Here is an 11,174-nt window from a genome sequence, read left to right as displayed (position 1 = left end):
AAATCAATAAATTGATAAGCAACTGCTGCAAGGTAAACAAAAACACCTTTCATCAATAATACCTGTGCAAAAATATTCGATAATTTTGGACTTCGGCAAATAAAAATGATCAGCTGCATAAACTAATATTTAATAAAATCAATAAGGCGCGTAAATAATTGAATAAATATATGGGTCATTGTATTAAAATGTGGATCAACATTGTCAGCTGCATAAACTAATATTAAATAAACTCAATAATCAGCTGTAAAAATGCCGGAAAATAATTAACTAAATACATGGGTTATTGTATTAAAAAGTGGATTACAATATATATATATATATATATATTGAACCCGTTTAATAAAAAATGCATTTGATATTTTCAGGCCATCGATTTGAAAATACTTAAAATGGAGTATAACATTTTATTTTTTTGAATAATATACACCTTTTGGAAAAGGAGTAAATATTATAGAATTTAAATAACCATATTAATAAATTAACTAAATTACATTAAATAATAATACCGCCATAACCCTTCTACGTAAAGGTTCAATACGAATTATTCGAAATATAATATCAAATCTCTTAAGACTTAGTCCATAAAATGAAATACGGCACATGGAGTGATAAACGATAATTTTGACGAATACATTTATTTAAAAACAGACATCTTTAAACTTAGACTTGCAGAACAAGTTGCAGCAATTCGGGTGCTTGTGGGTGTTGACATTGATTTCCAAACACTCCCGGCGGCTTCGATTGGGCAATCTGAACAAATCTGCAAGAAAGTGTGAGTGTGAATGGATTGTGAATTTTATTAAGGATATGAGTGTCCGAACTTACTTAGCTTATTTCTCTTGTCGCGCACTGAATTGATGTCGTCGATTTCTTCAGGACATGTAAGGACCCAGTTGCAGGGCTTGTCCCACTCGGAGCAGGTGAAGTCGCAAACGCATTGATACTGAAGTTTTCCCTTGCACCGGCAATTCGAGTTCGTGATCGCTGGGCACAGGTTTTGGGAGCACTGGGCTGAGACCAGATCGGTGACAACAGCAAGGAGCAGCACGCTCAGCAGAATCTTGGCAACCATTTCGAAGACTTCTCAGATAAAGTGCCAAGAGGGTCAAGCCTTTTATAGTCTATCGCAGCTTAAGGATGTCTATTTTTACTTTGGCAATTGTGTAAATATAGGGCGATATGCGGGTATAAAAGCAGGCTGATTTTGGGTTGATCATTTGAGTGACATATTAACCAACATGAGGGCCACACGAGTTCTGCTGATTTTCCAACTGCTGGCTTGCCTAATGGCCGTAATATCGGCCTGTAAGCAGGGCTCCTGCCATCCGTTCATTGGCCTGAACAAGTGCAATGGTAATGGCTATAAGGAGCCCAAACTTCCGCCTCGGGATAACACCTGCTGCGGTCCCCATTGCGACTACCAAGGTCCAGGTTGTGAAAATCCCGGTCCATGCGACTGCAAACCCGTGAATCGTTGCATCCTGGACACGCATTGTGGCAAAGGCGTGGCCTTCTACTTCGTATGCAAGTCAGATTGTGAAATGAGAAAGGAAAATGAAGCTCGCCTGGCAGCTGGATATGCCCGTGAGTATTTAGATAATTTGACGAGTTCGTTTGCTTACTTATATAACTTATTTTTCCATGTGGTTAGGTCTTCTTTCATTTTCGTGGGGCAAGCAGAAATGCGAGGGCATGAACTACAAATGCGGCATCAATTGTTGCTGTCGTGAAGATTGTCCCAAACGGTTTTGTAAATTTTAATGCGGTCAATAAAGGTTATTAAAAAAATTAAAACACGTGCACTGGAATAAAAGGGAGCAATTAAAGGGATTCGTGTGTCACATTCAACTTGGCCCTCAAATTCAAATAACACACACATGCAGTGTTGTCAAATCCGCAAGATTCCGAAATGTGTGCTCACAGTGTTTCATTCTCCCTGCTATCAAAATTAGTTGCCAGTTTGCCTAAACAAACCAACAGCAGTCGTGGCCGAGCGGTTAAGGCGTCTGACTAGAAATCAGATTCCCTCTGGGAGCGTAGGTTCGAATCCTACCGACTGCGAGAAAGTTACAAATTTTTTATTTTTTAACATTCTCGACTATACTAAGCATTTCTGAGGAAATGGTTAAATTATTATAATAATTATTATTTTGTGTGCTGTTTGTTTACAAGTAGTTCATTCTTTCATTCTCCACGTACACAAAACACCCTATACTCACTACATTGCCAGCCGTATGTTATCGATAACCGATGAGAAAACATCTGTTGTATTTTTATAGAAGAAGGAAACAACCTACCATATCTCATATTGAAAATAAAAATTTATAGGAGAAATGAGAGCGTAAGTATCTGCTTTTGTAGATGTGCGTATCCTAAAGTCCTATCTCGCCATTTCAGCGCACTCAAAGACAGATGCCGAGTCTGCCTTGGGTTCAGTGAAAACATGGTCAACATTTTCGAGGCAAAACAAGACCTGCGGATTTCAATAGCACAAATGATCTCTGAATGCACCGACTGTGGCATTGAAAAAGGGGACACTCTGTCGGAGTTAATTTGTACATACTGTTTGGAGGATGCCCAGAGTGCATTCGATATCATCAGAAAATACGAGCGCAGCTACACCATCTTCTGTGAGGCGCACGATGCGGTTCTTGAAGAGGACTTCCTAGACGGAGAGGTGTACACAATATCGGACAGCGAGAGTGGGACGTCGCACTATACCAATTGGAACCAAAAGTGCATCAATGCCGATGAAATCTATGAGATATCAGAAGATGAATGTGATCAAACAGTTGATGCAAAAGGGGAAGACTCCAATAATAGCGTCGACGATAGTGGTCATTCGAAGAATCAGCAACATGATGGAAAGGAACCCAAAGAAAATGGCATATTGGACAAGGATGTCCAGGGCACCCCACGAAATGAAAGTTTTGCACCGGATCATCAGCAAGGTGAGACTGACACCGAAAAAGTGACATCCGACGACAGTGAATGTGTTCGGAGCGGTGCTCGGAAGGCACACAAGTGCTCCCACTGCAGTAAGTCCTTTGCACATCGATCGACCTTCGAGGCGCACATACGCGTCCACACGGGAGAACGACCATTTAAATGCCCCAGCTGTCCGATGACCTTCCGACTGAAATCCTTTCTTAAAAGGCACAGCATCCTGCATTTGGGAAAACGACCTTACACGTGCGACATTTGTGCCAAGTCTTTTGCGGACAAAAGTAACCTGCGCCAGCACAAGATGACACACACCGACACTCGACCCTTCGAGTGCCCTTTCTGTCCGAGTTGTTTCCGTTTGAAGAGCCACCTGGAGCGCCACACCAAAGGTCACACGGGCGAGCGGCCATTTAAGTGTGACCAGTGCGGTAAGGCCTTCGCGGTACGCTGTAACCTCGTCAAGCACATAAGGACCCACACCGGATTACATCCCTTCAAATGCTTAATATGCCAATCGGCCTTTACGGCCTTATCGAGCCTCAATGCACATACGAAGATCCATTCGAATAAACTACCTTTCGAGTGCGATTGCTGCGACAAGCGGTTTGTGGATAGGCTGCGTCTGGCGGCACATAAAATGACCCACTCGGGGGAACGAACCTTCAAGTGTCCTGACTGCCAGTCTTGTTTTTCAACGTCAGCAGACCTTTACCAGCACGGACTGGTACACAAGGCAAAAGGACCTTTAAAGTGAAGTGTGAGGATTGTTTAGTCCTTAAGAATATGATTATTTTTCGAAGGCACGCCAAGAGTCACGACAAGGTGTTAAAAATGTAATCTTATTTTAGCCATAAGCTCCTTTACCAAATACCAATTTATTATAATTTTGTTGTTTTTTGTTATTCAAGAAGCGGTTTCAAACTCGATAACAGTTCGGTGAAGTAACATACATATTCATTTGCGCCTAACAGCCCACTGTTGTGGGAACAGGGTGATCATTCCACTAGCAATCTGAATGCTAAAATGGTAAACAAACTATTTCCTCTAATAAATAAAACGTCTCATTTCATTTTAAAATATCTAAAATACCACTGCATATTTGTAATGACGTTTGATCGATTTATAAAGGCGGTAAAGTAAGATTTATTCAAATACAGGGTAATGGAGAATAAGTGTCGAGTTTGCCTGGCAAACTCCAAAAACATGGTGAACATTTTCGAGGAAAGGCGGGATCTTCCAGCTTCAATAGCCCATATGATATTCACATGCACCGGGTTCAAAGTTGAAAAAGGGGACTCATTCCCGCACTCAATTTGCCCACCTTGTGTGAAGGATGCCCACAATGCGTTTGCGATCATAAAAACTTACGAACGCAGCTACCAGGTCTTCTATGAAGCCCATGACACGGTTCTCGAGGAGGAACTCTCTGAGGATATCATCGAGCTATCAGACTCCGACGAGGCAATACTCATCGATGAACAGGAGGAGAAACTCCATTTGAGTGAAAACAAGGCACCTACGAATGAAGTCAGTTCCCAGGAAGAATCAAAAACTGCTCACTCCGGGGAAGTTTCCGATGATAAGCGTAACGTCTGCACACAGTGCGACATGTCCTTTCGTAGACCTGGTCTCTTAGGGCTACACATACTGCGACACCACACGACGGACGACACTACCAGCACGCACGCGGTCAAAGGAGAGTTAAGGAAGAAAGCCAGACAGCTTTCAAAGAATTCCTCGTACACCTGCCGCCTCTGCAACAAGACCTTCTGCAGCATATCAAACTGTCGCCGCCACCAAAAGATCCACACGGGGGAAAAGCCCTTCGCCTGCGAACTTTGCCAAAAGCCATTTGTGGATCTTGCCTCCGTCAAAAGACATCTGAGGACTCACACGGGCGAAAGACCCTTCAAGTGCCTTACCTGCCAGTCGGCCTTCTCGGGTGCATCTGCTCTAAGGCAGCACATTCTAATTCACACGGGAGAAAAGCCGTACAAGTGCGATATGTGCGATAAGTTCTTCCGGGCTCGGTCAGATCTTCGAAAGCACATGTGGAGCCACACCGGAGAAAAGCCATTTAAGTGTTCCCAATGCGAGCGGTGTTTCCGCCACCAAAAAAGTGTGCGTAAGCATGTGATGCTTTGCCATAAGGACGAGGTCGAGAACGCGGCTACATCTTAAGCTTAATTTAGTTTAAACATTTAAAACACTTAAACAACGCTCAATAAAAATGAATCCCGGTCTGGGCTATATTTCAAAAACGTTATTTTTCCAATAGTTTACGCTTGCAAAAGCGAAAAAACAAATCTAGCACAATTTTCTGAATACATAAAAAAAATTAATAAACTTTTAAATTTTCTTTTCTTTAAAAGTTAAAAAAAAGAAACTCTTGTCATCGCAGTCGGTAGGATTCGAACCTACGCTCCCAGAGGGAATCTGATTTCTAGTCAGACGCCTTAACCGCTCGGCCACGACTGCTCTTGCAGCGAGTGATGTAAAAACCAGTGTTAGCTTAGGTGTAGAGAAACTGTAAAGTAAAACCGCTAACCGATTTAACAGCGAAATTTGAAATGTGCAGAAATCAAAAATGAAATAAAGAAAATATTTTTGTCCAACTTTTATTTATTTGTTTTAATATACATTTATAAATACGTTTACAAATACATTTATAAATATTCCTCCATACTCCACTACATTGGTAAACAAATCGCGCATCCATCTGACTATCAACTTGGTAAAGTTCAGAAAAAGTATACAAAAATGAAGCCGACGTTGGGCAAACTTTCATTTGGTTTCTCTTTGATTTCCGTGAAATGCATCGTAGTACAAAATGAATAGTTAAAATCATATTCACACTTACAAAACGAGGTCTACACTAAATCAATATTCTTGCTATTTTATATACTTGTGGTGCGGTCGAGGACTTATAATTTATAATTACTGTCATACATCGTATATTGTGTGCGGCTTGTGGTGTACATTTCACATATAAAAATATACGTAAATAAAACCTGTTAGATCACAAAGGAAAATGCTAATAAATAGGAATTTGCTTAGACATAAGTACATGGATACATGTGGTCGCGTTTACTAAGGTACGAGTTCAACTGATACATTGCATGTTTGGCTCTTCGAAAAGTCATTAAAAAGCATAAAAACCGTTGTCAAAAAACTGCAATTTCCATTTTAAATGCACTTTGCAAAAGTATACATCAATTTATGTTTAACTGCTTGCGCGGCTGATAATTTATAATTGCTGCACAACGATATCATATGTTAGAACTATATGTATGGGGTCTTTCGGGCTCTCTTCCGTTCCGATGTTCCTTTAAAGATTCCTATCCGACAGCGACAACCAATTTTGACACAGAAGCGTTAAATAGTCGTGTGTGCGTGTGAAAATAGTGACCAGGCCTAAGGGGCCACCTTGCCCACTTCCTGCATCATGACCAACGACCCAACCATAGCCACAAGCGTGCGGTCCAGCCAAGTGACTGGGTTCGGGTATAGGAAGCCGCCCTCATAGAAACCCAGATGACCGCCATGGGCCACCTCCACATAGGCGGTGTTTTGGCGCGTCGCTGAGGGAGAAAAGATTGAATAAGCAACGTGATAGCGAGGAGGGAACTGCCTACTTACTGGCATACTCCTTGATGGGATGCAGCAAATCCTCCGGAATCAAGGGATCATCCTTAGCGTTGATGAAGATCATTGGCTTCTTGATCGTGTCGAAGTAAAACAGCGACGAGCTCCACTTGTACAACTCCTGGGTGGAGGGAAAGTTGTACACTCTCCGCGTGTAAGCCTCATCCAACTCGGGCAGAGTGGCAGCCGCGATGATCTCGCGCTCGTTGAGATTATGCCGAGCCTTGACCTCGTCGGACAGGAGGACATGTCGATGTCGCAGGATAATGCTCTTCACGTTCTCAGTCATGATGTATAGGTAAAAGCGGCGGAAGTTCTGCCAGTTAAGCAGCCACTTGGTGCCTCTGCAATATAAGTACTTAGTATTTAGCTCTGATTTCCTATATAAATAGTTTTAATATCAACTCACTCGACGGCATTGTAGCCTTGGCATATGGATATGCCTCCAATGACCTTGTTTGGCTTTGTCTTTTGGTCCTCGCCCATGTACTTGGTGACCAGATTGCCGCCCAGACTGAAACCAACCGCGACAATTCGACTTTGACGGTACTTCTGGTGCAAATGCTCCACCATGGCCGCGAAATCCTCCGTGTGGCCGTAGGTGAAAATGCGCGTGGACGTCACCTGGACACTGCGCAGTGCGCCAATGTGATTTAGCACCGCACAGCGGTATCCATTGCACTGGGCCAAGTGCACGAAGGTGCGAATGTACACCGATTCCGAGCTGTTGGCGATGCCCGGGCATATGGCCACCGTGATGTCATCTATGCGAGAGTTAGATACATTTAATACGGACAATGCATCGGGATTAGGCTGCCTAACTCACCCTCCTGTTCGTTGAGTGGCTGGTACAAGTCGTAGGTCAATGTGGAGCCATCCTTCAGCGACATGTAAACACGTTCTCCGAGTGGCCAGGGACAACGCACCCGGCCAACAATGCTGTGCAAGACCGTCTGCACATGGCCACTAAAGCCCCAAAGTCGCGGGGGAACGTATCTGAAAAGAGTGAATAGAATGGGATTTTTAAAAGTAAGCATGACGTACTTTAGATTCTTTAATCAGCAATTATCGTGTACTATAAATGTTGATTAAGCTACTTCTCTTCCGTTGGCCACCTATGTTAGATATATTTCATTTTATTCCGAACTTGTTTGCCCTTGACATTGCACTCTGAATTATGGCAATAATAAATCAGCGCACAATTGCTTCCAGTTTAGTTTGCAGGCAATTTGCCAATTTTGCGCAAATACTCGTATTATTCATACAAATTGAATTTTGATCTGAGTCCAAGTTTTTTCAGAATGCCACCAAATGCACAAAGCCGCAATTCAGCAAACATCATTAGAACCAATTGAACCTAATTGAGTGCACGCAGCTACACAAGAATTAGATGGAGAAAGTCGGATGTTCTCTGCCAAAGGTACTTTCAATTGAAAGGTATATTTTTAGAATTTAGAATCAACAGGGTATAGAGCTATATGGGGGTTTATTCTTCATCAAAGCCTTCTTTTTCCCAATCAAGCCCTATTTGATTGAGTTGATTTAAGCACTTTGCTAGGCATTTTTTCCCTGCGTGCATCAAGAATCATGTCAGCCGTGCAAAAACGTGATACAATTTTGTGTATCCATTTGTGAGCTCAGCAACAGTAGCCATTCAATTAGAATCAATCAAAGTAAAATGGTGAAAAGTTTGTGGGCAGGGGCGTGGCCACTTTGGGAACTGGCACAAATGCCGGCGTATCTGGCTTTTCAATTTTTAATCAGTTTCAAGCATGAATTTCCGAACAGTAATCAATATGAATGACACCGTCTACTTAATGAATAATGCCCTCGCATACATATATGCATGTAGAAATGTATCGTTAAAAGTTAATGTGTCGTTCGGGGTTCGCCAGCCAAAAGGCAAAAACAGCTGCAATTCTTTCCCACCTTCAAGTTGTCAGCTAAAAACGAGCAGCACACGGTGCTAATGAGTCATCCTCCTGGGTTTCTATCAACGCCGCACCTCCAAAACAATGCTCTTCGCGGAAATTAGAAGCCAGTGGAACCTTTTGACACTTGATCTTTGCCCAACATAAACTTACTATGTTAGTGTTCATATAATGGCCATATAATCCCTCGTTTTATGAGCCTACTTGGCAAATTTTCTACGTAACTATTTACTTAACTTAAATACCCTTTTTTATAATAGGAGGAAAAGTAACTACAAGTAAGAATATACACCTATATAAATGCATCGCTTATTGAAAATAAAATCCGAAAAAATTAACTACACTAGAAAACGAGCTCTATTGTTAAAATTTCTATAGCATTTCTAATCTTTTCGTGGGCAGAACAAATGCACAGGAGGATGACGAAAATTAACAGGCCCTCCGGTTTTTTAGCCGAGTGAATCTCACCTTTCAACCGGTTTGTCAGGTGAGAAAACACAGATGAGCGGGGGTAGAAAGCAGCGCAGCCAGTCGAGAGAACTCTGCTTACGCAATCTTTGTTGTCAAACAAAAGCGGCAGACGACTGGGCAGAAAGCCAAAACATTCACAGGTAGTGCCGGCATTTGAATGGGCCAAAGTGCCAAAAAGAAAGAAATCGCCAGCAATCTTTTCATTATTAACCTACATTTTCATACACAAACATATACAATATATGTATCTCGAGGAAACCCCACGCGATTATCGAGTGACAGGGAAAATTTGTGGCCAAAATCGGGTTGCTAGGCGTTAGTCGCAGTCCCAACTGCGTAATTGCGACGCGAACTTTGAGCTATATTGTTATAAATCCTTATCGCGCCTGCTGGCAGACGTCTTGAAAAAAAGTAAATTAAAAACGAAAGAAAAATTCCATTTATTTATGCGGCTTCTGGTCAACGAAAAAGCCACGGGCTTTCACAGATTTACACAAAATAATGCAAATCGAATGAAAATTTTCCAGCCAACGAGAAATGTTTATCAGGGAAGTGATAAAAGTTAATGAATATTTGTGCCATTAAACTTGATTTCTCTATCGGTTGGCTGCTGATAACCTTAGCTATACTGGCAAATACAAATCCTAATTTAAAACAATTTCTACACACAAGATAACTTATTGAAATATTTTTAGCCTGTGACCGTAGATGTACATATATAATGAGTAAGGGTTACTGTATCACTGTTAACGAAACCTCAGACAGGAAGGAGTGCTTTCTATTTTATAGAGGGGTGCATATATTGACACACAAACCATTTTATTGGCTGATAGTGCACATCAAAGTGTTGGAATTGCATTTAATCAATGGATTTGTAGCTGCATTTCGTAGATATAGATAGTAGGAGCACAGGCTGATGAGTTACTGAATTATTTAGACAGCGACATCAGTTTTATTGACTAATTGCCATTCATGATTCATGGACTGCGTGAAACAAAGGCTTTTAGTATGCACATGCTACTTAATTGGCGGTTTAAAGTAATTTGAGGTGATTGCTGATTTGCTTATCAGCGAAACCGACTGGCGCAATTATGAAATCTGAGGTAACTAATATTTTGGCGCGACTGTGATGCTGATGGCATAGTTGGCAACTCAGCTGCGATGAGCAATACAATCTTTTACCAACTTTATTGAGCTAATGGAAACATGAGTGGTTCACAAATGAGATCATAATTACCATATGCATGATATAATGATGATATGTAAGGATTAAAACAGGAAATCCATAGTTCAGTTTTGTACTATAATATCGATTTCGAAGGATGTAACCCTACAAGAACCGAAGGCTGCTATAAATTTTGGCCACACCTGTGACCCTGAATGTGTTATGAAAATGAGGAAAAAGAGCAATGGATGATTACAACATGATTTAAAGCTGATTGTGTCCGGATTACTTACGGTTCCCTTAGGACGGGCGCGATCTTGTAGAGGCAGTCGAGGAAGTGGGCATCCAGGCACCACACACTCGGCTTCAGCGGCTGGCTGTGGACATTGAGGATGCGGAACAGGATGCACACGATGACGGCGATGACGGTGAAGAAGGCGGTGGACATGGTGGCGCTGGGTGCTGCGAGTTTCTAGCCAGGATCCGAGGAAGTGGCCCGCCTAGTCATCCAATCGAGCTCCACTTATCCTGCGATTTGGTGCACCTCCTTGCGGCTTCTCTTCGTGTTTTGCAGGGCAATCCGCGTTGCGTTCGTCCTTTCTATGTGCGTTTACTACGTTTTTGGGGTGGCGTAAATAAGTTAACACTTTCCACTGGAACCGGATTTAAATGCTGCTCGAAATTTCCGAAAATTCGCCTGCTGCGATTTTTTTTCAACTGCCAGATATGGTGTGACCGCTGGCGAGGCCATGCGAAAATACCAACTGCGTGGGCGGTGCTGCACAACTATCGGTTGCGCACTTGTAGTACTTTAAGCTTTGGCGCCAAAATGTACGCATTTAAAATGCTGGCCATAAAAAAAGTATTGGTTGTTATTACAATTTTAATAAAATGAATATATACCATAATGGATGTGCCATTACAACTTTTGGTTTTGTTTTAAAAGTCTAAGTAATGATAATAAGCTGTGGTATTTTGTGCGCATCCTGTAACTTTACCATCTCTACTCACCA

The 11,174-nt window shown here is 42.0% G+C and overlaps 5 protein-coding genes and 2 non-coding genes across 7 annotated transcripts; 4 read left to right on the top strand and 3 right to left on the bottom strand.

The window, feature by feature from the left end:
• Nucleotides 1-604: 604 nt before the first annotated feature.
• On the bottom strand, nt 605-1,101 carry LOC6613218. The gene is made up of 2 exons (XM_002037660.2): nt 829-1,101; nt 605-763 (listed from the first exon to the last, which is right to left on the bottom strand). Exons 1-2 carry the CDS (start codon nt 1,073-1,075, stop codon nt 642-644), a joined length of 369 nt encoding a protein of 122 aa, XP_002037696.1. The 5' UTR covers nt 1,076-1,101; the 3' UTR covers nt 605-641.
• A 110-nt stretch (nt 1,102-1,211) lies between these two features.
• Nucleotides 1,212-1,795, top strand: LOC6613217. Its single transcript, XM_002037659.2, has 2 exons — nt 1,212-1,587; nt 1,655-1,795. Exons 1-2 carry the CDS (start codon nt 1,242-1,244, stop codon nt 1,762-1,764), a joined length of 456 nt encoding a protein of 151 aa, XP_002037695.1. The 5' UTR covers nt 1,212-1,241; the 3' UTR covers nt 1,765-1,795.
• A 187-nt stretch (nt 1,796-1,982) lies between these two features.
• On the top strand, nt 1,983-2,064 carry Trnas-aga. Its single transcript has one exon. It is a non-coding gene; the product is annotated as a tRNA-Ser (tRNA).
• Nucleotides 2,065-2,255: 191 nt separating this feature from the next.
• LOC6613215 (gastrula zinc finger protein XlCGF52.1) lies at nt 2,256-4,035 on the top strand. The gene is made up of 2 exons (XM_002037658.2): nt 2,256-2,344; nt 2,401-4,035. Exons 1-2 carry the CDS (start codon nt 2,337-2,339, stop codon nt 3,701-3,703), a joined length of 1,311 nt encoding a protein of 436 aa, XP_002037694.2. The 5' UTR covers nt 2,256-2,336; the 3' UTR covers nt 3,704-4,035.
• Nucleotides 3,897-5,210, top strand: LOC6613214 (zinc finger protein 501). The gene is made up of 2 exons (XM_002037657.2): nt 3,897-3,975; nt 4,107-5,210. The coding sequence occupies exons 1-2, from the start codon at nt 3,965-3,967 to the stop codon at nt 5,128-5,130; spliced, it is 1,035 nt and encodes a 344-aa protein (XP_002037693.2). The 5' UTR covers nt 3,897-3,964; the 3' UTR covers nt 5,131-5,210.
• A 135-nt stretch (nt 5,211-5,345) lies between these two features.
• Trnas-aga lies at nt 5,346-5,427 on the bottom strand. The gene has a single exon. It is a non-coding gene; the product is annotated as a tRNA-Ser (tRNA).
• A 124-nt stretch (nt 5,428-5,551) lies between these two features.
• Nucleotides 5,552-10,889, bottom strand: LOC6613212 (abhydrolase domain-containing protein 2). Its single transcript, XM_002037656.2, has 5 exons — nt 10,455-10,889; nt 7,421-7,590; nt 7,004-7,358; nt 6,589-6,938; nt 5,552-6,530 (listed from the first exon to the last, which is right to left on the bottom strand). Exons 1-5 carry the CDS (start codon nt 10,607-10,609, stop codon nt 6,364-6,366), a joined length of 1,197 nt encoding a protein of 398 aa, XP_002037692.1. The 5' UTR covers nt 10,610-10,889; the 3' UTR covers nt 5,552-6,363.
• Between the last annotated feature and the right edge of the window lie 285 nt (nt 10,890-11,174).

The sequence above is a fragment of the Drosophila sechellia genome, chromosome 2L, assembly GCF_004382195.2.
Source record: "Drosophila sechellia strain sech25 chromosome 2L, ASM438219v1, whole genome shotgun sequence".
In the NCBI taxonomy this organism is placed as follows: domain Eukaryota; kingdom Metazoa; phylum Arthropoda; class Insecta; order Diptera; family Drosophilidae; genus Drosophila; species Drosophila sechellia.
Note: the sequence above shows the minus strand (reverse complement) of the source record. Positions and strands in the feature narration are given on the sequence as shown.

Bases quoted from the DNA above. Each gene is read 5' to 3' on its own strand.
- LOC6613218 (XM_002037660.2), bottom strand. From the start codon at position 1,075: ATGGTTGCCAAGATTCTGCTGAGCGTGCTGCTCCTTGCTGTTGTCACC. The intron at 764-828 runs GTAAGTTCGGAC...ACTTTCTTGCAG, and splicing joins CGACAAGAGAAATAAGCTAA to ATTTGTTCAGATTGCCCAAT.
- LOC6613217 (XM_002037659.2), top strand. From the start codon at position 1,242: ATGAGGGCCACACGAGTTCTGCTGATTTTCCAACTGCTGGCTTGCCTA. The intron at 1,588-1,654 runs GTGAGTATTTAG...CCATGTGGTTAG, and splicing joins CCTGGCAGCTGGATATGCCC to GTCTTCTTTCATTTTCGTGG.
- LOC6613212 (XM_002037656.2), bottom strand. From the start codon at position 10,609: ATGTCCACCGCCTTCTTCACCGTCATCGCCGTCATCGTGTGCATCCTG. The intron at 7,591-10,454 runs GTAAGTAATCCG...CACTCTTTTCAG, and splicing joins GCGCCCGTCCTAAGGGAACC to ATACGTTCCCCCGCGACTTT. The intron at 6,939-7,003 runs GTGAGTTGATAT...CTTATATTGCAG, and splicing joins CAAGGCTACAATGCCGTCGA to AGGCACCAAGTGGCTGCTTA.